Consider the following 27,644-nt stretch of genomic DNA (forward strand, 5'->3'; position numbering starts at 1 on the left):
CCTGGGGGAAAGATATTCTGATGGCCATGCAGAGGGAATAGCAAGTGCAAAAACTGGAAAGTAGGAATGTGTGTCAGTTTTGGGAGATAACGTGGGTTGTTTTGAGTAAGTGAGGGCCCAAATTCTGTAGCATCTTAGCCATTTTAAAGATGTTAGTTTTGCTTCTGAGTGAGATGACTTGCTAAATGGTTGTGTTACATTTTAACACAACACCATGGTTCCTATATTTGGAGTATATTAAAAGGGACAAAAGCTGAGAAGCACAGAGCTTGTTTAGCAGTCTGTTGCATTAATCCAGGGCAAGGGTGTGTGTGTGTTTCTCTAGAAGATATTTAAGAAGATATGTTGATGGATTTGGATATGTCATGTAAGGGAGGTAGTAGTCATGCATGATTCTAAGGCTTTTGGGTTAGGCAAGAGGAGAATGGAGTCTCCTTTAGCTGAAAGGGAAGAATATATTCAAGAGCATGGGAAAGTAAGATAGTGTTTAGTATGACCTCCATACAGTCAGAGAAGTCTGAAATCAGAAGTCAGGTAAAAAGTCTGGGGTAGGGGTTTTAAGTTTAGAAGTTGTTTGTATGTAAATATTTAAAAAAACAGGTTAAAGAAGGGGTTGGATTATTAGGAAGATAATAAACTATTAGGGCAAGCCTGCGTGGTTAGCTGGCATGGTAGTGAAGAGGCCCTTTATTCAGGTCCTTCTTGGTCCTGGCTATGGTTTGGCACCACCTAGTGGCAAATACAGTATTCTGGGTTAAATATAGTATTACTGAATGTAAACTCTTGTGGTTCTCTGACTGGTTTGGATTTACAAGACGGTGACTTTTAGTTGGTTAGCAGTTAATTGATTAGCTGGTACTCCCTTTGTCACATTATTCCAGATTTTCAGAAAAAATCTGAGGATGTAAAGGTATACTTTCCATTTCTATTTCTTTATTTTCTTGTTTTGGTGGTACTAGGTTTCATCTCCAGCAGTCAATCTCTCTCTTTCTCTCTCTAAATCTTGAGACACAGGATCTTGCTAAATTGCCTGGTCTGGGCTCAAATTTGTGATTCCTTGCCTTAGCCTCTTAGAGTGCTGGAATTACAGGTGTGTGCCATACTCAGCTTAACTTTTTTTTTTTTTAAGGTATAACTATTATCATTTACTAAACACACACATATACAAAAATTAAAATTATTCAAAGAAAAGCAATGCAAGGGAAAAAACTATAATAATATTCAACTATAATAGAACTCAACCAAAGCAAAACTGAAAAGTACTTAAACATTTTTCCATATAATTTAAAAAAACATCTCAAGCATTAACAAGACATCAAAGGATGTGATTTGTTTTAGAAAGGTTTTCAAAACTAATACTGAACAAATAGTGGTCTGGAAAAAAAATTCTAATTAGCTAGTAGACTCCACATAGGCCAAAATTTTTAAATTTAAATTTCAATACAGTCATGTGACATGTGATAGAAATATAATCTGAGAAATATGTTACTAGGCAATTTCATCTGTGTGTATCACAAAGTACCACACAGAGTGCCAACTTCTAAGTGCAAACTGAGAAGGTATACGTCAATCATCTGTGATGGCCCCTTGATATTACCCAAATGCACAGTTAAACAAGAGTTACATGAGGCTACCATTGGCATAGCAGCACACTGTTTTACAGTAAACTCTTTTGTATAAGTAGGATTATGCTCTAAAGGATGAAAAGCACAGTATGTTACGATAAGTACATAAAACAGTAACAGTCATTTATCACACTATCGAATACTGTGTACTGTACATAGTTGTATGTGCTTCTTTTGGAAACACACCCTTCTCTCCTTTGATCTCAGTGGCTCTTCCTTCTCCACCCACTGATGAGCTCCAGCCTAGTCTCTATCTACATCTCTTCCTATCAGCTTAACTTTTAAATTTTAGAATTTAAAGAATGTAAGAATCTAAGTACAGTGATTTTTTTTTTTTTTTTCCTTTGGGGGTTTGAACTTGGGGTCTTGTGTTTGTGAGGCAGGCAGTGGAACCACTGAGCTAAATCCCCGGCCCTACAGTGATTTTTTTTTGTGTGCAAATAATAATTTGGTTTTACTTATCTTGAAAATATAAGAAAAAGCCTAACAAGTCATTTATAAATCACAGTTTATATGGTATATACTGCATGCTATCTCTTAAGTCTTTAATTATTTAGATCTAATGAAGATTAAGTTTGTTTTAAGTTCATAAATATTTCTAGTATCCCAGTTTAATCTTAGGGAGAAATTTCTGGTTTTACCATTTATTCTGTTGGGAAAAGTGTCACTGTAGAGTCTGTTATGCTTTCCTATACAATTATGACAAATAAGACTGTAATTTTTCTTTTTATTGAACTAACAGCAGGTTTAAGCATCCTGCCTGTCAAAATGTACATTTAAAAATCAACTTTTGTGCAGTTCTATATATTCCAAGTTAAATTACGACCTAGGTTGATAGGTAGATGGACTTATTTATATTTATGTCTACATTTCTCATTATAGTTACAAAGTATATATGGAAATTCAACTACTACTATAAAAGGAGGATTAAAGGAATGGTCTTACAGATACAGGAGGCTGTGCAATTTTTTATGAGGCATTTTGTAATTGTTATATATCAGTGATAAAAGAGAAAATGCAGTATGTTGCCCAGTAATTATTGTTAGTTTTTAGCCATAAGGAACAGTAAGATATCTTGTATCATTTATGCTGTATTTTATTTGGGCATTGGTTAACCCTTTGATTTTTTTTTTTTCTGTTTCTGCTTAGGTTTTTGTTGATTTGTAAAATAATCATCTTTGTTTTTCAAAAGGATTTTGGTAATGTTAGGTAAAATAATGATAGCTACCATAAGTTGTGATGGTATTATGTCAAGCACTGTTACTAACTCCATATTCCTTGCTTACTATTCAAGAAGGTTGATTTTATAAAAGAAATAGAGATTTAGAAGGGTAACACACTGCCACTTGACTGGTAAATTGGAGATAGAGCTTGCCTAGAAACCCAGGTCCATTTTAAATAGAATCAATCCTCTTCTGCCCCCCCCCCCCCCAAAATTTGCTGATAGTCTATAGAACCTTTTTGGAGGCCAGTTGAATAACTCAAAGATGTGAAAATTCAGTTCATTCCATCAGTAGAAAGCTTTCTTTGTGTAGCTGTGGAATAGAAACCAGCTCTTAGAAGTGACTGGCCAAGTATTAATCAGTGAACTGCTTGAGAAATTGTTTATACTTGATTTACTGTATGCTGTGAATTCTTTCCATTGTAAAATAGTAGAGAAGCAGATCATATATCTGTGTTAACATTTCCAAATATGTGTTTGGAACAGATTTGGCAACTGATCGGAAGCTTTTCCGTCTGGTCTCCAATGACTCCTTCATCTCCATTCAGCCTTCTTTGTCCTCTTGTGGACAGGACCTACCAAGGGACTTGAGTGACAAAGCAAGCCTGCCAAGTCATAGCCACCACCACCACATCGAACAGTCTCTCTCCAGTGCCTGTGACACAGAAGTAGCTTCCCTCGTACCTTTACATTCACACTCTTATAGGAAAGATCACCGGCCACGAGGTGTACCACGGACTTCTAGCTCTGCTGTGGCTTTTCCTGACACATCACTGAATGACTTCCCTCTTTATCAGCAAAGACGTGGGTTAGATCCAGTTAGTGAGTTAGAATCTTCTAAGCCTCATTCTGGATCTAAAGAATCCTTGGTGGTCAGTTCTTGTCTACCAGGGGAATTTCAGCATGCTGATGACCTGAAAAACAGTAATTCTCAGCCACCCACAAAAAGTGGGAAGAACAAAGCATTAAATGCTGACAAAAGCATGGACAGCCTGCGGAGCCTCAGCACACGGAGTAGCGGGTCAACAGAGAGCTACTGCAGTGGGACAGACCGTGACACCAACAGTACCGTCAGCAGCTATAAAAGTGAGCAGACCAGCTCCACTCACATAGAGAGCATCTTATCAGAGCACGAGGAGTCTCCTAAAGTGGGAAAGAGAAGCCCTGGGAATAAAGAGTCCTGTCCTGACGCAGAGGAGATGAGTAGCTGTGCCAGTGATAAAAGGACTAACAGTGAAAAAACCATCCTAGAAGTGAGTTCAAATAGTGGGGCTCCTGAGGCCCAGGATTCTGAAGCCTCTGATGAGATACACAATCAGAGGAGAATTAGCACCTCTGCATCTGAAGAAGCTAATAAAAACCCCCACGCGAATGAGTTCCCTGCGCCAAGGAACAGACTACCTGAGAAAACTGCTGAAAACAAAGAGGAGCAGAATGAGAAGACCAGTGTTGTGGTGGATTCAAAAGTTTGTAAAGACACTGGCGGAAAGCAGAAGGAAGGGGATGTTCGACCCAAATCCTCTAGCTTAATCCACAGGACAGCCTCTGCCCATAAGTCAGGCCGGAGACGGCCAGGAAAGAAACGGGCCAGCAGTTTTGATTCGAGCCGGCACAGGGACTATGTTTCTTTTCGAACTGTTTCCAGAACCAAACCACATAGTGCTATATTTTGTCACGACGAGGACTCTAGTGATCAAAGTGACTTGAGTAGAGCATCAAGTGTTCAGTCTGCTCACCAGTTCAGCAGTGATAGCTCTTCCAGTACCACGTCTCATTCATGCCAGTCTCCTGAGGGCAGATACAGTGCTCTGAAGACCAAACACGTTCATAAGGAAAGGGGGACAGACTTGGAACACACACATAAAGCTCACCTGGGTCCTGAAGGAGCCAGCAAAAAGCGGGCCGCACGACGGCCTTCCAGTACAAATAGTGCTAAGACTCGTGCCCGAGTGCTGAGCTTGGACAGTGGCACAGTAGCATGCTTGAATGATTCAAATAGGCTCATGGCACCTGAAAGTATAAAGCCGTTAACCACCTCCAAATCAGATCTTGAGGCCAAAGAGGGAGAGGTGCTAGATGAACTGTCTTTATTGGGTCGGGCTTCACAGTTAGAGACAGTCACTCGATCTAGGAATAGTTTGCCAAGCCAGGTTGCATTTCCAGAAGGGGAGGAGCAAGATACCATCAGTAGAGGTAAGTAAACCCTAAGAAGAGACTTCCTGAAGAGTCACTTTGGATTTGGTACTTGTTGTGGGAGTAGTGCTTACTAAAATATGCTTTCTTTTAATACTCCTCTTCCATTGAGTTATTAAAACAAGCCTTCAATGAAGGAGATGGTCGTCTTAGAAAAAAGTTTTGGTATGAATACCAAGCACTTTTTCACTTGTCTTACTGTCAACTTGTTTGTTCATTCGTTCTTTTTCTCTCTCTCTTCTTCTTCTTTCTCTTTTTTCTTCCTTCTTTCTTTCTTTCTTTCTTTCTTTCTTTCTTTCTTTCTTTCTTTCTTTCTTTCTTTCTTTCTTTCTTTCATCTCACTGTGTAGTTCAGGCTGGCCTTGAACTCACTATGTAGCCCAGGTTGGCCTCAAACTCTCAATCATCCTTCTGCTTCAGGCTCCTGAGTGCTGGGATTACAGGTCTGCAGCACCACACCTGGCTGTGAATTTGTTTTTGATGGTCTCCACTTTTCTAAGCCAGTTGCCATTGGTTAATGTTTTACTGACAAGGACAAAAGTTATCCCCTTCTTTTGTACAACGATAGCAACAACAAAATGTGGAATTTATTAGGACACCAAACCACTTTTAGTCATCTCTTTAAAAATTATTGTATTTTATTAGTATATGTTATTATGTGGTGATGGGATTTATTTTGGGAAGTTGGTACGTGTGTACAATGTATCAGTCAGTTTCAATGCCATTATAGTTCTCTCCCTTTCCTGCCCTCTCCTTATCCTCTTCCCAGTCTCTACAAGTCTACATCCTGCTTCACTTTTAGTTGTCTCTTACAGTGTGTGCTTACACAGTTCACAGTGTGAACTTCCAGAATTAGATCATTCAACTTGTTATATAAAAATTTTCCAAATACAGCACTGCTTTAGCTCTGATTATGTACTTTGAAAACTGTGATTTGTTTTTTTCTGTGTCTTTGGTTTTATTTCTTCCTTAATTCAAGTTTCAGATACTATGAAAATTTCATTTTTTTCTGTAAGTTTACATTTTAAAGTTTATTAAACTGAAGTTGGTAGTTTACATTGGCATTTTATGTCTGTTAATGAGTGTATGATGCCTCTTAGGATAGTGATGGTAATTTGGTTAAAGTAATAGCTTATTTATTTCAAGTTTATAGAGAATTGTACAGAACCGAGTGGGTAGTTTTGTATTGTCATTGTGTTTGGCCTTTGAGAGATTTTTTTTTCAATTTCAGAGTTGTTGTTTCTTACTATTTTCTCCTACTAAAAATAGATTTTTTTTTCTGATTATGAAATGTGCATCTTGAATGGAATCAGATTTAGATCTTCTGTTCTTATCACATTAACTTTTTTTAGTCTCTACTCCTATTCCCTTTATTTGGGTTTATAGTGTTAGTTTTAATGTTTATAATCTTGGTGTAGTAACTGTTCAAGCTTTTATTAAAAATTAAGCTGGATTTTCTGTTTTTACAAACATTTCTAACCATATGACTGCTTTTTATCTTTAAGAATTTAAATCTCACCCAGAGTATTTTACAAGTTTGTATTGTAGTAAACATTGTGTTTTTTTTTCTTGTTTTGGAGAAGTTTCTAACCAAGTTTTAACTACTAGTAGGCATGTAAAGAAATAGTCTGTAGTGCCTAAGGAAAAAAGTAGTCCATCAAATCTAAATATTGAGACCAAATTATATCTGAAGTAATTGTAACCACTTGATATCAGGATAGCAATTAAATTCCCTGGAGCTTTTGACCAGATACTATTGTGTTTCAGTGATTTCTCACATAAATTTGTTGCAGTATACAAGAAACCATTAGGTTTTATAGTATAGCTTAATTTTTAAAGTTATCAAAATAATTTTTAAGAGTATACGTACTATAATAGAAAAATATTGCTGTTCTCAATATTGTTGAAATGTAAATACTGACAAAATATGTGCACGATCTATAGTAAATATATGTCTATGTTTAAGTTGCCGTTTTCTTTTTACAGGGAATGTGGGGTGTTCCATTTTTAAGGAAGAGTTACACTGAAGATGTTATTTGGTTTTTAGTACAGTTCTTGGATCATATAAACCCTCATTCTTCCAAATTACAGCTTTTGTTGTCTGTACTTAAAAAAATTAATTGCATCTTCATAAGAAACAAATAATGAGTTAAAAAAATTTTTACCTACTTTGGAGGGAGAAATTAATTGTGGGCAGTTGAAAATAATTTTTTGCCAAAGGAAAGCATTGTAAGGGCTATTTTTATTTGATCTTCATTGTGTTTAGAATAAAAATAAGAGTTAAAATAAAGCTTAAATATGTTGGGGATTTATATTTAATTGCTTTTCATTACAACTAAATATAGTGATTTTATTTGGTCTTTTGGAAGATTGGATGTAATTGGAGGGGATTTGTTTTTATTCTCATTATTTAAAAATTACATAGATCCAAATATTAAAGGTATTTATTTATAGAAGCATTATTTGTTTGCTTTGGTTTTTTGAGACAGGATCTCACTATGTACTGTAGTTCAGACTGGCCTTTAACTAACTATGTAGCCCAGGCTGGCCTCAAACTCATAGCTGTCTTCCTGCCTCAGCCTCTCAAGTGCTGGTATTCCAGGCGTGCACTTACCACTCCTGGCCTAGAAGCATTATTTGTTACAGTCTGTTTCAGGAGAAAAGTTTTAGGCTGTCTAGTCTGTCTTACATACTGCACTCCAAAAAATGTTGCTGCTTGCCCATTCGTATGCCTAGACATAAAACCATAAGTAGATTTTATTTCAGTGAATTTGGAGGTACTGATGAATTCTCCAAAAATTTTTGTTTTATTTTTAAGTTGGATGCTGTTCATTATGTGAAGGGATAAAATTTAGGAAATGTATTTTAAAGTAATAAAAATATTCCATATTAGGAGAGAATCTAGTTTAATGTCATAGAATCATATACCTTTGTTAGTACATGGACTCCCACTGTTGTGGCTGTTGGAAAGTTAACTTACTTGCTTTAAGTTGCAGCTCTCATTTTAAAATGAGATGATAGTACTATATGTTTCATAAGGTAGTTGTGAATTTTATATGTATTAAAAGTTAATACACATAAAATGCTTAGAATAGTGCCTGACACATAGTAAATATTTAATAATGTTTCTATTATTATTAACAAACAGGCCAGTTTGTTATGCTACACAGACATATCCTGTCCTGTTTGACCCTTTTAATTGAGTGATATGAAAATAAAGTAGAAGAAAATGCACATAGAAGCAAGTTAGAAACATATTGTGTCAATGTGAGAAACTTGACAATATTAAAAATAAAATTAGCATCTGAATTCCTAACTTCTTATACCAACAGAAAAACATTTTTTAACATCTAATCCAGTAATATGAGTTTTACCTTATTTTGATGGTATATGTCATATAACTTGTCTTTTAATATTCAACTGTATGACAGATGTTCTTTTTCATGACTGTAGTAACAGCAGAAGAAATGTACAGCAAATCCTAAAGGAGGAACTGTATTAACTATAGAGCAAAGCAAGAAATATAATGGAGGATGCTCCTTAAATGCAGGGACAAGTCATCTTTTTAATTTTAATAATGTTCAAAGACATCATGGTATCATAACTTAATATTATAGTACATATAATGCTGTAATAAATGTGTATATGGCTGACTGATTCATTAAGAGTATGTTTAGGCTATCTTGTGAAGAAAGCTGAGACATTTAAAAAACTAAAAGAATGCTCATTAAAGTACAGTGAAACATATTTGGTAAAATAACCTTCCCTTACAGCAATATCAAGACAAGAGATGTTGATCAGTGAAGTAAATATTTATATATTGAATTTCCAAGACCCATCTGTGTCTAATTTTTGTCAGATACAGATAGTGTGCTTTTTGTAGCAGCAGTGGAATTTGAAATAAAGAATCAGTTACATTTTAATACACCTTTAACTGCCAACTGAATACTCTGGCAAGCAATTAAATCTGTTCCTCATCTTCAGTTGTAAATCAGGAATCATAATTGTCTAGGCCTGTCTCACAGTTAACTGTCAGGCTCTTGACAGGCTTACAAGTGTGAAAGTGCTTTGTAGATGGCAGATTCATTATGTAAACTAAAACACTGATGCCTTTTCATCATTTCAGAAGTTTACCTTTTCAAATATGTTACTTCATATACATACATATATAGTATAATATATATTTTTCACTAGTAACCCTTTATTAGGTGAATTGCCTGAAAAATACATGCAAAATTGTATTTGAACTTTTCTGAGAAAAGGTTGATCTTTTAATCCCATTCACAAAGGATTTAAAAGATTAAAAACTAGCTATGAAAGTAATTCATTCTTAAAGTGTGTATCTTAGAAATTATTCTGTATGAATTAGTCTCCAGAGTTATCACTTAGTTTCTTGAAAGCTTTTCATCTACCAAATATATTTCTTGGCTGCTGGGTTTGTGGAAAATATAAGTAGAGGATATGCAAATTCTCTTTAACTCAAAACACAGCTGATAATTTTATTGTTGTTTACACTTTGTTGATTTACTTGCACAGATGAGAATTTTTTTAGTTCAGAATGATGCTTAGAAGTTGTGCAGTAGATTACGATTGTTCTTTGGCCTCCCTGAAAATGTCGCATATAGAAGCATTTCGTTCTTCATTAGAAGACATTATTTGCATGTTGATGTTAGCATTGTTCTTGGTTGCCATGGAAAATAAGAAATGAAAAAGCTGTTTAGATAAAATGGATTTCATGCCTAGACTAAAATATTTCATTCAGAATTTTTTTTTGTAAAATCAATGGGATGTTTCTTTCTTTGTGGTAATTTTATTAAGTAAAATAGTTTTTACCTTGAATATTTCAGAATATTTGCACACCTTTTATTTTTCTGAGATGTATATATACTTGTTTTATACTTTTGTCATCTTTATTAAAAATGTAATTTCCTAATAGCATTTTTCTGATCTCTTTGAGGTACCAAACACACATTTTTATCTTCTCAGTTTTCCTAGATATATTTTTTCCATAATAAGCACTTTGTGATAAAAAGAACAGTTTTCTTGAGTAGCATCTTCTGTCTAAATTTTTAACTTACTTAATAGGAATTGAGCTACTCCAAGAGGCCAGCCATAGCATTACATAACCATTAGAAAGTAACTTCGGACCTATCAGTCCTCAAATAGTTTTCTAGGAGGGATCTTTATCTCTGCATATTTATACTCGGAACTTTCTGGTTTTTGAGATAGAATTTAGACAACCCTCACCTCCTGCCTCATCAAATTTTGCTTTTATGTGTATGTTAGCCTTTAATGCTTTTACTGTTGCAATTACCCCCATATAAACAAATAGTTGCACTAAAATAATTTGGTAGAGAAATGTGTAGATTTCCTTACTTCATTGAGATAAATGGGAAGCAACTCCTTGGATGGAAAGTGTGTTTTGTGGATTTTACTTTTTTGTGATCATCAAGAATAGATCTGACTAGATTTACTGAAATGTTTTAAGGTATTTGTGCCTTGTCCATGAATTGTCTTTTGGTTTAAATCTCCTTGAGTGATTATATCACCATACCAGAAAAGCTGAATTACTTGAAGGTCTCTCTTACACTTACGATGAACATAAATTTAGTACTTTGAAGACTATTCTAATGCAAATAAAGAAATATTTAAAAAGTCAAGACTTGCAATTTTAAAAATAAAAATGTAGGGCCGGGGATTTAGCTCAGTGGTTTCCCTGCCTGCTGCGCAAGCACAAGGACCCGAGTTCAATCCCCGGTACCAAAAAATAAAAAATTTTTAAAAAATATATATAACAGTTTGATTATATGTCCTTAGAAATATTTGACGTTTTCTTATTCATAGTTTTTGAATCACTTGGATGTTTTTGGATTTTTTTTCTTCTTTACATACACATGTCTAAATGAAAAGCCTGGCATTTTCAGTTGAAATGTGTGATCCTAATTATTGTTAAGACAGGTGCTATAGTGAATATTTTGAAAATTCTTATAACAATAGGCATTTACACCCTGAGTGTTACAAAGGATAATTTAGGCAATAATCGTAATTCCACTTTAATACATTGACCAATGGATGCCTATACTTTTTACCTTGGTCTGTTTTCAAAACTATTAAGGAAGTAAGTAAGGTAATTTATATCTGTTTTATAGATAAAATATAGTGTATTAATAGCCAAAAAACCTCTTGTTTTCTAAAAAAAAACGCAAAGAACTTTTTGACTAAAAGATTCTGGAATGTTTTGTTTGGTTTTGATCTCTGTACTGTGAAATAATTAGCTTTTACTTAAGATTAACACCATTAAAATTAAGTCTTCAGTAGAAGGAAGCTAGTAAAGAAAGCCATCTGCTTTTTTCTTTCTCAGCATTTCATGGAGCACACGCTGCTTTTTCCAAATTCTTTTGAATAATTTTAGTACATTTTATGGATTAGGTTATCTCCTATAAATTATGTCTGGATACATTTTCCCAAGTGCTGAGATTTACAGGTATGTGCCACCATGGCCAGCTCACAAAATAACTGCTGAATTGAGTTTCTAAATAGTGATTCACATTCCGTAATCTGACTTTACTGGTATCTAAGGTCAGTTAATAGATCTAAATTTTCATTGCTTCCTTCAAACTGGCTTGTTTTCTTTCTTCTTTCAGCAACTGCCTTGATAATGCCTATTTTTTCCTTTGTGACAATGCAGATTGTGTTTTCATTGAGGTCGTAGTTGTTAGGAATTGGCAAAATATTCAAGTGCTTTGTAGATTGTGATAACAAAACAGCAAGTTGACTTTTTAAATCAGCACTGAAATACACCTTTTCATGGTGATGGGAATGCTCCTGTGTCTAATGGTGTCCACTTGCTGCTGTTACACTAGGGAGTGCATGTGAGGAATGGAATTTTTAATTTTAGTTATTCAAGTTTAGCCACATGTAGCTAATGGATATTATTACAGTATGATAGCTAAGTATTATATTGGACCGCACAGTTCTAAATGACCAGATTTAACTAGCATCATTTCTTCATTGATTGTATATAATTTTTGGGTACACGAGCTTTTATCTCTCAAATAACAGCTTTTTTATGTTTAAAAGAATTTTTGTGTTTGGATGAATGTTTTTTGCATTAGCTTCTTTTGTTTTAATTATATTTAGCATCAAAATAGCCTTTCTCACTAGGTAACAACAGCTAGTTTATATTCAAATGAACAAAAATCATTTTACAGTTTGCTTTAGAAACCCAGGCATTAGAATGATTTTGTAAAATTTATATAATCCTGCCAAGCCATTATTGTGATTTTCTCATTGTTATGTATTTGTTTTTTAGTTTGTACTTTATGGCTTCTAGATTAGACTGTGAGTGTCTGTGCTGTACTTGAGATTTTGCTGCTATTTGCTTTCTAATTTGTGGGGAATAGGGCCATAGTTTTTCAATAAATGTGGATGGTAGCAATGTATTATACAGTTAAGACATATTAATACTATCTTGAATTTTTAATAAACTAGTTGTACAGCCCTGAAGTCAGGATTCCATTTAATGCTGCCAAAACCATAGCACAGAGTACTGCGAGATAAATTTACTGCCTTACTCCTTAGCATCTACCATGAAGTATAGGGGTCCCTACTGTATGACAGCTCAGTTTTACAGTATGATAGTTCAAAAGTGATGCATATTCAGTAGAAACTTTTGAGTTTTGAACTTTGATCTTTTCCCGGGCTAGCAATATATGATGTAGTAAGTACTCCATTTCAATGTTGGGCACTGGCAGTGAGCCAAGGCTCCGTCAGCCACATAATCAAGGGAAAACAACAGATACTCTGCACTGTAACCTGCCACTAAATTATGATGTTTAGTAGGTTAGGTGTGTTAAAAGGAATTTTGACCTGTGATATTTTCACTGTACAGTGGGTTTATTAGGTATAACTTCATCATAAGTCAAGGAGCACCTGTATATCTTTGCTGCTTTTTCTGTTCTCTTAAGAGTACAAAACTAATGCCCCTATTCCTATTAGTAGAAACTAACAAATACTTTTAAGATTGATTTAATTAAAGGAAGAATAGAGGGATATGGGACAAAAATAAGCGAGACTTTCAGGAAAATATTTAAAGCAATAGAAATGTTAAAATAGGAAATTGAAGGGAAGACGATGAGGTCAAAGACACAGTTTTTGAAAAATAAATTCACTTTAAATAAGTGACCCATACTCTTATTACCTGATATGATAGATTCACAGTGTATATGTGAAAGCAGTTTGGATTAAAGTAGACATGTTCTCTTTAATCATGAGGGTGGGACATCAAGGGAAAGACAAGCTCAGCTGCTATTTACATCTCTGACCTAGGCTCCCATTTGACCTAAGTCTGTCTTGATGCAGCAGCACAAGCCAGCGAGGAGACAGTGTCATTCCGCCGCGAACGCAGTACATTTAGGCGCCAGGCAGTGCGGCGCCGGCACAATGCAGGGAGTAACCCTACCCCTCCTACCTTGCTCATCGGATCACCCCTAAGGTATGGTATTTTTAAATTCCACCAAGTTTAGCATGCATGCAAACAAACTTTCTAATATGTTTTTGTCAGACTCAAGAAAGCATTACAAGAGCTTTGGCTTTGTTTCTTTTCTATACATTTTAGCTTTTTAGGCTTTCATTGCATGTGCCATGAGCCTATTGCAATATGCATGCCTTATGTTGCACTCTTTAAGTAAAATAATCAGATTGGTCTTGCCAGTTTTAAATAGAAAAATCACTTTAGAGTAATTATAGAAATGTTTAAATAGCAGGCTTTAAGTTAGCTTTTCTTTTTATATTCCAAATTAATAATATTAATAATTCTTCCCAATGTCGTGACAGTGTTTTATATGAACAATTATGGGACTAAGTGGTGAGGTTGTTGAGAAATAACACATAACTGACCTCAGCTTGATAAGTTAATTTGATTATTTCATGTCACTAAAATACAATGCATTTTATTTTATATTGCTTAAAACTTGGTGTCTCTTATTTCACAATCACCAGGATCTAGTAAGTGACACAGAACAAAAATATTTAATTTATGTTAAGTGTAGTCATTTGGATATTGCTATTTCTGTGTATATCTATTTTAATTTCTCAATCCCTTATAGGGTATTCAACAAAACCATTTTTATTTTTTCTAATATTTCCAAGTAAGAAAACATCCATTTATAATATTGGGGATAATTTTCCATTAAAATTTCTTTTTTTTTGGTACTGGGGATCGAACTCGGGACCTTGCGCTTGTGAGGCAGGTGGCGGAACCACTAAGCTAAATCCCCATCCCAATTTTCCATTAAAATTTTAAAATTGTTTTATTCTTAATTACATCAAACCTCATGAGTGTATATTGAATAAGAAATGTAAAAATCTAGTTGGAAGACTTATGCTTTGTTTTAAAAGACAAAATATGAACCTCAATACATGTGCTTGCTTAAGCAGTGCATATATTACATTGTATACTTTTATTATTGTCTGTGCCCAAAAGTACCATACAAATTATTTTTCTGTCACATTTTAATTTCAACTTAAGGAGGAGTATTTGATGAAATAACTTTTGTTGAGTGCATGGTAGGCTAGAAGAGATAAACTCTCCCCTTCTCTTTTTAAAACCTTGTTCTTGAGAATAGCAAAATTGTTTCTTTAAACATTTCATTTTATATTCTCCTGAGATTTAATACTCAATTATTTTCCTGTATTTTGTGTTATAGCTGGGAGCTTCATTTTTCATAGGTCAACTTCCTAATTCAGTAATGTATGATTATGTAAAAAGTAGTATGGATTAAACCAATATTTATAATATAAAAATGGGAAGACAATCAATTTAAAAGAAACATTCGTTCTAGCAAATTGCTTTTTGCGAGCCCTCCCCTTCCATTTCCTTTCTACCTCCTTTCTTTCCTCCTAAAGGAACTTTCCTTTCTGCTAGTGGATTTGGGCCTAGTCCTAACATGCAGAAAGAACTGAGCATTTTCTTTTTCTTTTTCTATTTTGTTTCTAACTTCTTTTTGCCCCATGATTAATACTTGCCATAGATAACTTTCTTTCCTTCTTACTTGCTTCATGTTTATATTTCTTAAACATTTTTTAACCTTCTATTTTTAGTCTTTAGAAATCTTTTTATTCTCTGCCACAAATGCACTTGCTGAATCTCACTGACCAACTGTAGACAGATTAGTTTCTTTCTCTGCCTGGTGGAATATTAAAGAATTACTGTTTTATCTCCAGCCAGTCACATAGTATTTTTCCAACTTTTTCTAGGGTTTTAAAAACATCTTATCTAGGATATGATGTAGAACTTACTTCTAAAGGATTCACGTTAGAATATTTGGAAAGTAGTCTTCCAGTAGTTAGGATGTAGTTTTTCTTAAGGTTCGAGGATATTTCCAATATAAAAGTTGCATATATTTTAAATAAGCTGACCAAAATTTAGATGTGAGGAATTAGGAGAAATATCAACTTACTGAAATTGTATTTTTGTAATTGTAAAAATATTCAGATAAAGTATATTGTTGTTTTTCAGTGTAAGCTATGAAGTAATTTCATCTTTGATTATAGGATAGAAAGTTCATTTAAAATTTGGAAAGCTTATTTGTCAAAAAGGGTAGATGTGACCATACTTTCATTACAATTACTATATAGTACGGTGTAAATACTAGTAAAATCTACAGTAGGATCCCCCTATATGTTCCAAGGCCCTCAGTGGATACCTCAAACCTCAGATAATACTGAACCCTATATATATTTTCCTATACAGTATGTACATGCTTATGATAAACTTTAATTTATAAATTTAGCACAGTAAGACAATAACATTAATAACTGAACATTTATAACAATATATCTTAATGAGAGGTATTTAAAACTTACTAATTTTTTACTTTTGGAATTTTCAGTTTAATATTTTCAGACTGCTGTTGACTGCAGGTAGCTGGAACCACAGGAAGTAAAACCTTGATCAAATTGGAGATGCTGTATTTTAAACTTAATGAATTACTTAAATAATGACCACCCCAAAAGCAACTTGTTAAAATATGTGCTTGTAAGGATAAGGAGTGAATCATCAGTTAACTTAAACAGAGATTTTGCATATTTTTTATAATGCTTATTAGAATAAACTCTTACAGATTTTTTTTTCTTTGAGATAGGACCTCACTTTATAGTACAAGCCATCCTTAAACTGGCTATATAATCCCCTGGATCCTTCTACTTAGCCTCTTGGATGCTGGGGTTACAGGCACACATCACTACACCACCTAGAATTAATTATATTTTAAGTGTTTTGTTTTTTGGTTTTTGGGGGGGCTGGGGGGTTGGCACCGGGGATCAAACTGGGGCCCTTGTGCTTTTGAGGCAGGCAGCACAACCACTGAGCTAAATCCCCGGCCCAATTTTAAGTGTTTTTAAATTAAGTTACCCTTGTAGGTAGGTTTTGTAGACCCCTACTTACATTACTACTAGTTACATGATCTATAAACAAGTATTTCTAAAATTACAATTAAAAAACTAAGAGTCCTGTATTAACCTTAATTTCCTGTGTTTTTGAATTCTAGTTAATATCTTGGAGTGGCGAGAAATCATCAGTAATTTAAGGACAGAGAAAAAAGCATTAGTGTACTTATTTGATCTGTTTTTAAAAATATAAGATTGAAAGATATGTAGTAAGGTCATAGTCACACATGAGAATGCATGATTAGAAACTCATAAGGATCATTTTGTGGTCTGACATAAAGCCACCAAATATTTGTTGTTTGTGTACTATGTGCAAGACACTTTTTTCTCTGGGATTGAAACACTTGAGTACATTTTAGTTGGGAAGACACAAAGGTAACTGACAGCCGTATAAGGCAGAATGTTCAAGTACCACTTCAGTGGTACAGAGGAAGGAAAGACTGTGACCAACAATTTTTCTGTCACTGAAATTAGAAATGTTAATTAGTATGATTGTATGTCAGTGATACCTGTCGTACCTCATAATTATAGACCCAAATTTCTACCTTTCCTTTGCCTTTGTTATAGTTAGTATCTTTTCTCAAACTGATAGGTTTACAGTGTAATTGGAGCTGTAAAAAAGACATATTCATGCCAGTTATTAGTTTGAAATGAAGTGCAGCCTTCCAGGAAAATGTTTCCTGACAATTTGTGCAAAAATAACAGGCTTTATTGTTGTTGAAGAGCTTGTGAAAGGGATGTAGACATTTTATTACTAGCTTTTGGTGTTAAAAAAAGCTTGACATTTATAATCACAGATTTTGGCTAATTTCTTTATTCCAGAGTTGATTTTTATGTACAGACTAATATTTTGAAAACATTTTGTATATTTGGATGTACATTGTGCATCTCTGGATTGAAGATAGTATATTCTTAAATATGCTCACACTGAAGTCCATCTAACTACACCTTTATTTATAACTTTAAGTGGAAAAAGATTGATGAAAAATTTTGTTGAATACATATTCTGTAAAATTCTGCTATTTTCTGAATCCATTGAACTACTTAAATGTTTTTTTCTATTTTCTCTCGTGAAATTTGTTTATTTTGGTAAGGCTTATAGATAAGTTTAAATAGCTCCCGAGGAAGAGTAACACATCAATTATATATATGTAGGAAGATAAAAACTTTGTTCTCAGGACCATTTCTTGATTTATATATATTGTATAAAGATCCTAGACCAAAGAAGTTACTAAGTAAATATTTTTATAAGTATAGCTTAAATAATTCCAGTAAATATCAACAAGTCAGAATTTTGCCAAGTCAAAACTTGGTGTTCTTATATGTTGTATGCATTCCTATACTCTGCTTAGATTGTGTACTTTTTTATAGTACACACTAAAAGAAGCCTGTAGTACTCTCTAAAAGAAGCCTGAAGAAGTGAATGTTGTTGGTATTTTATAGAATATTCTATAATGGTAGAAATATCCTATAGTCTCTACTATCCAATATGGTGATTCTAATTGCTAGCTATAGCCCACTTAGGTAGGCTGTTAGCTGTGGTAGCCAATAGTTACTTGGTTACTGACCACTTGAAATGGTCAGTATGACTAAGGAACTAAATTTTTTAATTAAATGTTCCCGGGTTGCTGTATTGGACAGGGTAGAGTATTCTGTTGCCATAGCCAAAAAGGCTAAGCAATATACTGTATACAGTATTTTCTACTTAGCTTTTTAGTTCACGATCTGTCTACAGCAGTTAAGTTTGTTTTATAGGTACCAGAGAAGCCATTGAATTCAAGGCATCAGAGACAAGTTGATACTCATTAAAAATGATAAAGTAACTAAATGAGTTCATCCTTTTTTTTCTAGAAGTCTGTTTTAGTAACAGTCTCTGGGATTGTTTAATCTTAAATTGACAGAATGCAGTGTTGCATTGTACATCATGGGGAGAATGATACATAATAATTATAATGAAAATGTTTTCATGAATTTTATCAGTTTAAATTTGACTACATATTGTATTAAATTTTGTATTATCTGAAATTTATAAAATATAATGTAGGAAAATCAAATAATCTTATAAAAATTAAATAATAAATTTATAACAAAATGCTTAATATCTTAAAGATTTTATAAATTTGGAAAAGACTGGAAAATCCCTGGAGAAATTATAGGTTTCAAAATTACTAAGCTTTTCTAAAATGATGGATCCTTGTTAATGAGGTAGTAACATGGATTGGAAAAGAAAATAACAAAATTAAGGGAACATAATTGCTAACTAACACGTGGTACATAAAATGTGTGGCATTAGTTCATTAATATATAGGCCTTTTGTACATAATACTTTGTATCAGTCTGCTTCTGCCACTGTCCCAATGGTCATTTTTTTTTTTTTTTTTGGTACCAGGGATTGAACTCGGGACCTTGAGCTTGTGAGGCAGGCGCCAGAACCACTGAGCTAAATCCCCAGCCCTCAATGGTCATTTTTATTTCATTTGGTTAAGTGAGTTTTTCTGGGTCTCATATTTGTGATTTTTTAAAAAAAATTTAAAATTGTCATCTTGGTTGCATTTGATAAAGATTCTTTGATTTTCATGTACATAGAAACTTTGTTTTACTATGAATTTGAGATCTCAGAATATTTGAAATAAAATTCTAGAGTTACTACGAGACTCAAGTAAAGACTGCAAAATAGGGTTCACTATTGGGGACCACCCCAACACATATACTGAATTATTTACAATTCTTCTTTGCTGTTTTCTGTTTCCTTAACACTAGAATTTAGTTGGCTTTGAGATGGAAGAAAGTTTCAGATTAACCAATTTGCATATAAATTGAATGTTTATGGAGTTCATCATTATGGATCAAATTAATAAGGACCAGAACATTTAGATTGTCAGTGTAATTTGTATATTTTGCCAGGTTTCTTGGCTCTTTCTTTGGTTAAGTTGAAAAGTTATCTTTGTGAAATCAGTTTTCTATTTTGATTTCATTCTGCCTATTGTTTTCTCTTTTCTTCCCTGTAATCTCTCCCCAATCCATGTTTTTTCGTAGCCTTCAAGATGGTCAGCAAGGCCAGCAGTCCACAGCCCAGGTCAAAGTCCAGTCCCGTCCCCCTTCTCAGGCTGCAGTGCTCAGTGCTAGTGCCTCCTTGCTGGTGAGAAATGGGAGTGTCCACTTAGAAGCATCACATGACAATGCCTCTGCTGTAGGCGGTAGCAGTTTGCAGGATGAACTTGGTATGCAGGCCTTATGTAATCTTCGTGGTACAAAACTTTAATGTAGCAGATAATGGGTAACAATGATTGTAATTCTTTCTTGAGGTAGCTTCATTTTGGAGCTGTGTGCAGGAGCATTGTTTATATAGGATTTGTCCTATGTATAAGGAAAATTTGACTTATACTTTTTTCTTTTTGTGTTTCTACCCTTCTTTTGAGCATGTCCATTATTAATGAGTGGCTAATATGTTAATAAATGTACATTTTAGTGTTCTCATAAAATGATTGGGGCAAGTCTGTTATTCGTAGGCATTTGTACCATGTGGAAAAATGTTGGTTTTTTTTTTTTTTTAAGTTGCATTGACTCAACTTTTGTTTTTTTGAATTCCTTTAGGAAAGGAAAAGTGTTTTCTAATGGTTTCTTACTATAAAATCTTTTAGGTATTCTATATTTCGTATATGTCTAGTTGTGGTAGGATTTATTATAATTGTAAAGGCAGTATTCTGAGGACATAATGGCTCTGTGTTAATATCAAATAATAACTTTATAAAGTTTACTTTTTCTAGTGAATATATCTACAAATATATAAATTACTAAATAGTTAATTTTTAGAGATGTACTATAGTATAAACCCTCAGTAATAGTACATAGCCACTCAAATACCTGCTTTTGTGGATTATTTAAAGACTGGATTTTATACTATTTTGATTTCTGTATATGATCCAGCATTCTTGTGCTTAGAATGCACATTAATAATGATGTAAGTAAATATAATGAAGAAAATCTTGTTATTCAAAAATATTCATTTGAAAGCATTTACTTGATAGAATTTTGTCAATATCATAACTGCTTTTCACTTATAAAACTGACAATTCAGTTGAAGCTTTAATTGCAAGGCTATGCAGTGTTAAGTTGCCAAAATTAGGCTTAATAAAACTTTGTGAGCTATCTATTCATTGACTCTTTTTCCATTTTATAAAAATAAGTTACAGGGAGACATTATAAATGTGTGTATATATATATATATATATATATCACTTCTTGACCTTTTGGCTAAGATCAAGTGTAGTATAAATGTATATATATATAAATATATATACATTTACATACATATGCATGAAAATAATCATTGTCAGGTCTTACAGAAACTTGAAAATGGTCATCTAAAATATTTTTAACATTGGAATATATGGTGATGTTCATACATTTCAATGAGAAGACAGTAAAACATTTCAGTTTTAAATATAGAATGTTTTTGTCTTTGACTTTGTCATTTGGAGAGGAAGAAAGTCTCTAAGGAAAGTGCTGGCAAGGGAAAAGGTAGTTGTTTTGGATAGCTACTTATTTAAGTTGAAAATGGAATATTTTTTTAGTTGTAAATATAATCAGTTATGTAATAACATTAATACTTATTACCAGTTCACTCTGATGGACAAAGGTTTACAAATCTGAAATGTAAAGTTACAGGGTTTTTTTGTTCATTGGTTTTATGGTAGTAGGTTGGCTGAAGTAAAATACTTCATTTTGATACATTTCAGATCTTTAGACTTTTATTAGATTAAGTAAAAAATAAAGTAGATGTTTTTCTCAATAAAAATTCTTAATTTACTTGAAAATTGACTAAACAAGCTTTCATTATAAGCCTCATTTTAAAGCCACATGTAGATTATTGGAAATAAATGTGTCTGACTTGTCTTACCATTCTGTAGATTAAAACCTTCTTGGGATTGGGGGTGTCCAGAACTAAAATATATTTGTGGCATGGTTTAATTTTCTGTGTAATTTTAATTAACAGTACAGTAGTAAGATAATTCTTGAGTACTGGATACTCAAATATGTTAGCCATGATGTTAGCCAGTTATAGAACATTTATAGAGGATTGCTTCCTTACAGATTTAGCTGCTTCTATAGAAAACTTGGAAGCATACACTTTATACATGTGGAAATATATATTATATATATTTGATTATATTACATACATATATATTATACATTTTATTATGTAAACCATATATATGTACATATACACACACACAGAGGCACTCAAATCTGTATTCAGCAAGCATAATTGTTTTACAGTTTCAGATGAAAAACTTGGGATGATTCACTATCTTGTAGACTTCATTCCCATGAAGTCTTTTAGTTTTAAAAAAAAAAAGCTCAAGTGATATGGTGATGGGTAAATTTTGAAGTTAACATTTTTGAAAAGGAAATTTCCGTCAGAATTTCTCAAGTCCTACCATGTAATATGTTTTACATCTTAAAGTTTAAGTTCATTCTGATGAGTCTTATCAGACTTGATTATTACAATATTTCATAATTTTTGTAAATTAAACTACAATAATGCTAAGTAAAACAGACTATGGTTCAGTGCCCAAATTAGGTCTATTTTATATTTGGTGAGCTGCTTCTATAAAACTTGGCAGTTACTTCCCATTTTTATGTTAATTCTACCTTCCTCTTAATGAATACTAATAAATTGATGCAGTGATGAAACATGCCCCTATAGTTGATGTGCAACAGATCTCAAAGAAAATGTGCTAGATAAGATCAGATAACAGAATGAACAAATTGGCCTCTGTGTGTGTGTATGTGTGTGTGTGTGTGTGTGTGTGTGTGAGAGAGAGAGAGAGAGAAATCAGTGGTGGCAGTAGTAATGATATACTTTGAAAAGTATGTAAAATTTTAATTTTGTTTCTGTTTGAAAAATTTAAAAATTATTCTTACAACATAGACAAGAAATGAACACAAGAAAGTTTCATATTTATCAAGATATAAATATAAGATTAAATTTGGTTAATGTTTTATGGGTTTAAAAATTGACACTTGATTTTTCAGAGGGCTTTTTGTTTGCTTCACTACTATACAAGTATTGACAGAGAAGTTATTCTTTGAGATAGTCTGCTTTATTACAGAGTTTATTAACTTGAAAATGTAGTCAATTGTAGAAGACTGAAAGGAAACCTGGAAAAAGCCTGTTATCCTTTTTATTAAGCAGTTTATAGCAGCTGTGTGTTATTAAGCAGAAATGGGATTTGGAGGCTTGGAAGTGTTTTACTTTAAAAAGCAGAGACTCACGCAACCTATGATACTTTAGTAACTTTTATTAGAGTTAGTGTTGGTGTTTAGAAAATGCTGTACTACTTTGTGTATTTGAGCTGTATCATAAACATGTCTCGGTACTTTATTATAAATACAGAATCAGAGGACTGAATGGAACATCAGGGTTTATACTTTAGTTTCTTATGTTCTGATAGGTCATTTTCATTTATTTGAACAAAAAAAGTTGTATTCTTTTGCAACACCTTTGATCTTTTCTTTTTTTGCTTTGAGTATAAAAATACTAAATTCTGCTTTTGATCCTTTTGGGGAGGAAGGACCACGTATAACAGTATATAAATAAAGGTAAAGTGTTTATTTTATTGAAACAATAAAAATGCTTCATTTTATCTAGAAAGAAGTATTACAAGGTATAGGGGATATATTCTACTTTCACAACCTTTTGGTAGGATATGTTTTTCTCCAGCCTTGGAACAGAAATACAAGTTTACAAATACAGGGCAATATATTGAAGAAAATTAAGTCATCTGTAATCCAATCACTCAGAGGTATCCACTATTAATATTTTGTAATTTTTTTCTTCTAGTCTTTTTAAATGTACATATGTATATAATTTTCTAAAATAGAGTTGGGACTTATTGTGAGTTTTGTATCTTGCTTAATATGTCTGAACATTCATGCATGTTATAAACTCTTTTCTCTTAAATGGCTGCATAAAACTTTGTCATTTAGATCTTTGAAAGGCAGTACAGTGTAGTGGATTCTAGAGCCAGACTCCTGGCTTCAAATCCAAGCTTTGCCACTTAACTAGCTATGTGACCTTGAGCAAGATATTTTCTCTTCCCATGCCTCAGTTTCCTTTTTTATTAAAGGGGCCCAATAATAATGTCTACTTTATAGGTTTGTGAAGGTTGTATATATTAAAATATGCAAAGCAGTTAGAACTGTGCACAGCAATAGTGTTTATTAGATAAAATGTTATTATTATAATATTGATAAAATATTACTATATCATGATTTATTTGACCAGTTAACTTAGTTTGTTGTTCACCTTTAAGATGTTTCCTTATATTTTCTATTGTAGTAAACACTGTGCTGAAAGTCCTTTATGAAAGGCTTTGTGTATTACTATGATTAATTCTTAGGATAAATATGTTGAAGTGAAATTCTCAGTTGATAAGAATAAAAATTATTAGAGCTTTGAGGTGCTACTGTTAATTGTTTTATGGAAAGCTTATAACAGTTTATCTTTTATCTAGCAGGGTTTGAGAGTGTCTGTTTTATCCCTACAAATATGAGTTAAAAATAAACTTAAGATAAATTTTATCTTCTCCAACCTTCATTCCCTAGATAATGCCCAGAAGTTTATCACCGTTACTGTGGAATGTCTGTAGAATATTATTTCAGTTTTGGATGCCTCAGTTGCTTTTGGAATTTTACAGAAGATAACAGGGACTAGTTGAGATGTCTAATTTGTCTCTTGCTAGTATGATGTAAAGAATTCATTGAACACTAGACTAGGTTATCTGCCCTCTAACATTAAACATTCTTAAAATTATTGAAGTCCATCAATACATGCATTACTTGCAATATAGTTTATATTATTTAATAGAGAGACCCCCAAAAAGTCAGTGGCTAAAATAAAAAAGCAGTTTATATTTCTGTCATAACTGTCTAATGGGAGCCATTCCTGGTGTTTGGTTTGCCTTTGTTATCTTCCACATGTGGCTTTCCTGCTTGGTCCAAAATAATTCAGTGATTGTTGAAATTTCCCAGTACGTGGTCAAGGTGGGTAGGAGTGTGTTAGTTGAGGACACCACCTTTACTTTGAGATTATGTGCCTTTCACTTTTTCCCAACTATCTTTGGCCTACACATGGTCACATGGCAATGTCCAGCTGGAAGAAGCTGACCTTTATCTAGGCAAACATAAGCTTAACTGAAATTTAGGCAAAGAAGGTCCAACTGTTACTAAAAGGAATAAGGAGAAGGTAGACCTGGACATCAGTCATTAGTCTTTTGCACAATAAGGTAATAAGGATTTTACACCAGTAAATTGAAAATCAGTGACCTGCTAGAAAAGTTGGTAGTTCAAAGAAAAGATGTAAAAGTGAGTCCAAAGAAAGCAAGTCATAGGTCCAAAATTCAACCTGGCTCATACTTTTTAAATTGGAAATTAAAAGCAAGGTTGAGATTATGTTTTATCTGTTGAAAGGTACTGGTGTCCATTGTCAGAAAAGTCTTGGAGAAAGGGACTGCTAAACGACAGAACATTTTTGTATAGCAAGTTAGAATTGGAGATCAAAACTCTCATATATTTTAACTCACAAATTTTGCAAATAACACATAATATAATAATTCATAACTCATAATGATTGATAATGTAATATTCAGATGATATATCTATATTATTGATCTTTAGTGGGAAATTTAAGAACAGTATATATGAGAATGATCCCTTTGATCTGGGATAAAGTAAACGTAAAAATTATTTACAAGAACACAGAATATGCTCTTGGCAGTGGCTTGTCCTTGGGGAGTAAAGAACTGTATTTTCTATACTTTTTGAATCTTTTTTTTTCGGTACCAGGGTCGAACTCGGGACCTTGCGCTTGTGAGGCAGGCACTGGAACCACTGAGCTAAATCCCTGGCCCCTTTTTGAGTTTTTTGATGGGTAATATTTTGAAATGAAACACCAAAACAAAATAACAGATATGAATATCAGTCTCCATAGTTGTGATTAATGTCTTGTGGGAACTTCAGTGACAACATATTGTCTCATGCTTCATGCACCCAGACTCTTACCTCTTACTTGACTAGACTTGTTCTTCTTTACTTTTCATCAGTTAAACATATATATATATATACACACATATATATATATATGTATATATATATATATTTGTTTTAGATACAGTATCAGCCACTTAACATGTACATTTCACTGAGTCTTATGAGATGTATACACCTGTGAAACATCACAGTCAAGATGCAGAATACATCCACCACCTTGAAAAGATTCTTTGTGTCCCATTACAGTCCATCCCTCTTGCCTCTGGTCATTCCCAACCTCTAACCTGCTTTCTATCATTGAGGATTTTCCTCTTCTAGAAATTAATATAAATATAGTCACAGGATATATGGCCTCTTGTGCGTAGTTTCTTATGCAGCATAATGCTTTTGCATTCACATTGTTGCATGCATTAGTTTGTTCCTTCCTGCTGAATGTTTCTCTCCTGTGAGCATACTGCATATAATTTGTCCATTTACCTGCTGTTGGGGATTTGTGTAGTTTCTGCATTTTGAGTATTATAAATTATCTATAAATTTTTTAGGAAAACATTTCTGCATTCCCACTAGCAAGTTCCAGCTGTTCCAATCCTTGTCATTACTTGCCATTATTAGCCTTTATACCTTTAGATCTAGTGGGTGTATGATGGTATATCATTGTGGTTTTAATTTATATTTCTATTGTGACTAAGGATAATGGATATCTGTTGATGTGTTTATTTGGTATACGTATGTCTTTTGTGAGGTGTGTGTAAGTATTATACTCATTTTTATAATTAGGCTGTTGATCATCTTACTACTAGGGTCTTAAGAGCTCTTTTGATACTTTATATTCAACTTAGTTTTCAAAATACACATTTTTTGTCATTACATGGTTTGCTGTTTTGTTTACTTGATCAGTCTTAAAGGGATTAGTATCATTGCTATGCATTATTTTACCAAGATAAGAAATTCTTGTCCCTGTGAAACAAAATGTGACCAGATGATGAATCAGTAGAATGTGAATTTATATATCTACTTTTGGAAAGTTCCAGCTAATACTGGGATTCGTGAGCAAGAGTAGAAGTCTTAACAATGAATGAAGACAGGTCATATTGTCAGAACTAGAGAACATAATGTCATTTAGTAAAATGTATCAGTATTGTAATACTGTTGCCAAGCAATAGAAATACCTATCTTTTCTTACCAGCCCCCTAAAGCTTTCCTGAACCAGCCTCTTTTCATACCTGCCCTTTTCTGCATTCTTCTCTTTTAAAAACTTAGTACTATAGTGTTGCATGTTCCAGGAAGGTGGACTGGTTTTAAATACTGAAACTTGAAATTGTAGGTTGATTTCCACTGTATCACAAGAATTAAAGAGGTTTTAGGAGCCTGAGGTTCTTGGTCTAGGTAAGACAGGGGTTGGCAGACAACAGCCTGTGGAATAAGTCCAGCTCAGTGGGTTTTTTGTAAATAAAATTGTTGCAGAAATCTCGGAAAGAAATACACAGAGACACAGAATTCAGATGAAGTAATAAAATTTCTTCTCGTGAGTGGGTGGGAACACCAGAAACCAGTCTGGTCAGTATCTGTGTGGGGGGGGGGGCTTTTCAGCATTTCCCTTTTTATATCCTTTTTAGCCATTATCTCATCCCTAGTGGTCTTTGATATGTAAATACAATTCCAGTTCCTATTTACAAGTCACAGACACAAGATAGGCCAAACACCTTGTAAATTCACCCTGGCAGAGTAACTTTGTTAGGTTAATGAAGTTACTAGTTAAAGTCAGATAATCCTCACCTTAAACAAGGAGTTATGGGAAAAGCAAATCTTAAAAGAATACATTACTTATTTTGCTTCTACAATTACCTTAATATTCAATCTATTAAGTTACCTAAAACTTTTCCGTATCAAAATAAACACATATTTATGTTATGTGTTGTCTGTGGCTGCTTTATGTTATAGTGGCAGACTTGAATTGTTGCAGCAGAGACTACCTGGCCAACAAAACTTAAAATATTTACTATCTGGCTCTTCATAGAAAAAATGTGCTGGCCTCTGCTCTCAGAAGAAACAAGCCCATTAACCTATAAGCAGCACTTACACTGAGTCATTTCTGTGTGAGTG

The 27,644-nt window shown here is 33.4% G+C and overlaps 1 protein-coding gene across 6 annotated transcripts in view; it reads left to right on the forward strand.

The window, feature by feature from the left end:
• Pcnx1 (pecanex 1) overlaps positions 1-27,644 on the forward strand; it is a 151,381-nt gene that overhangs the window by 47,171 nt on the left and 76,566 nt on the right. For 3 of the 6 annotated variants that reach the window (XM_004837289.3, XM_013067463.3, XM_021247077.2), the window contains exons 6-8: positions 3,334-5,040; positions 13,401-13,533; positions 19,524-19,708. In XM_004837289.3, coding sequence (XP_004837346.2) covers positions 3,334-5,040; positions 13,401-13,533; positions 19,524-19,708 — 2,025 coding nt within the window. The remainder of the gene's footprint in view (positions 1-3,333; positions 5,041-13,400; positions 13,534-19,523; positions 19,709-27,644) is intronic. The other 3 variants (XM_013067465.3, XM_013067464.3, XM_013067460.3) reach the window with 2 other exon arrangements.

Source organism: Heterocephalus glaber, unplaced genomic scaffold, assembly GCF_053883595.1.
Source record: "Heterocephalus glaber isolate CG9 unplaced genomic scaffold, H.glaber_assembly_v1.0 deba00001608, whole genome shotgun sequence".
In the NCBI taxonomy this organism is placed as follows: domain Eukaryota; kingdom Metazoa; phylum Chordata; class Mammalia; order Rodentia; family Bathyergidae; genus Heterocephalus; species Heterocephalus glaber.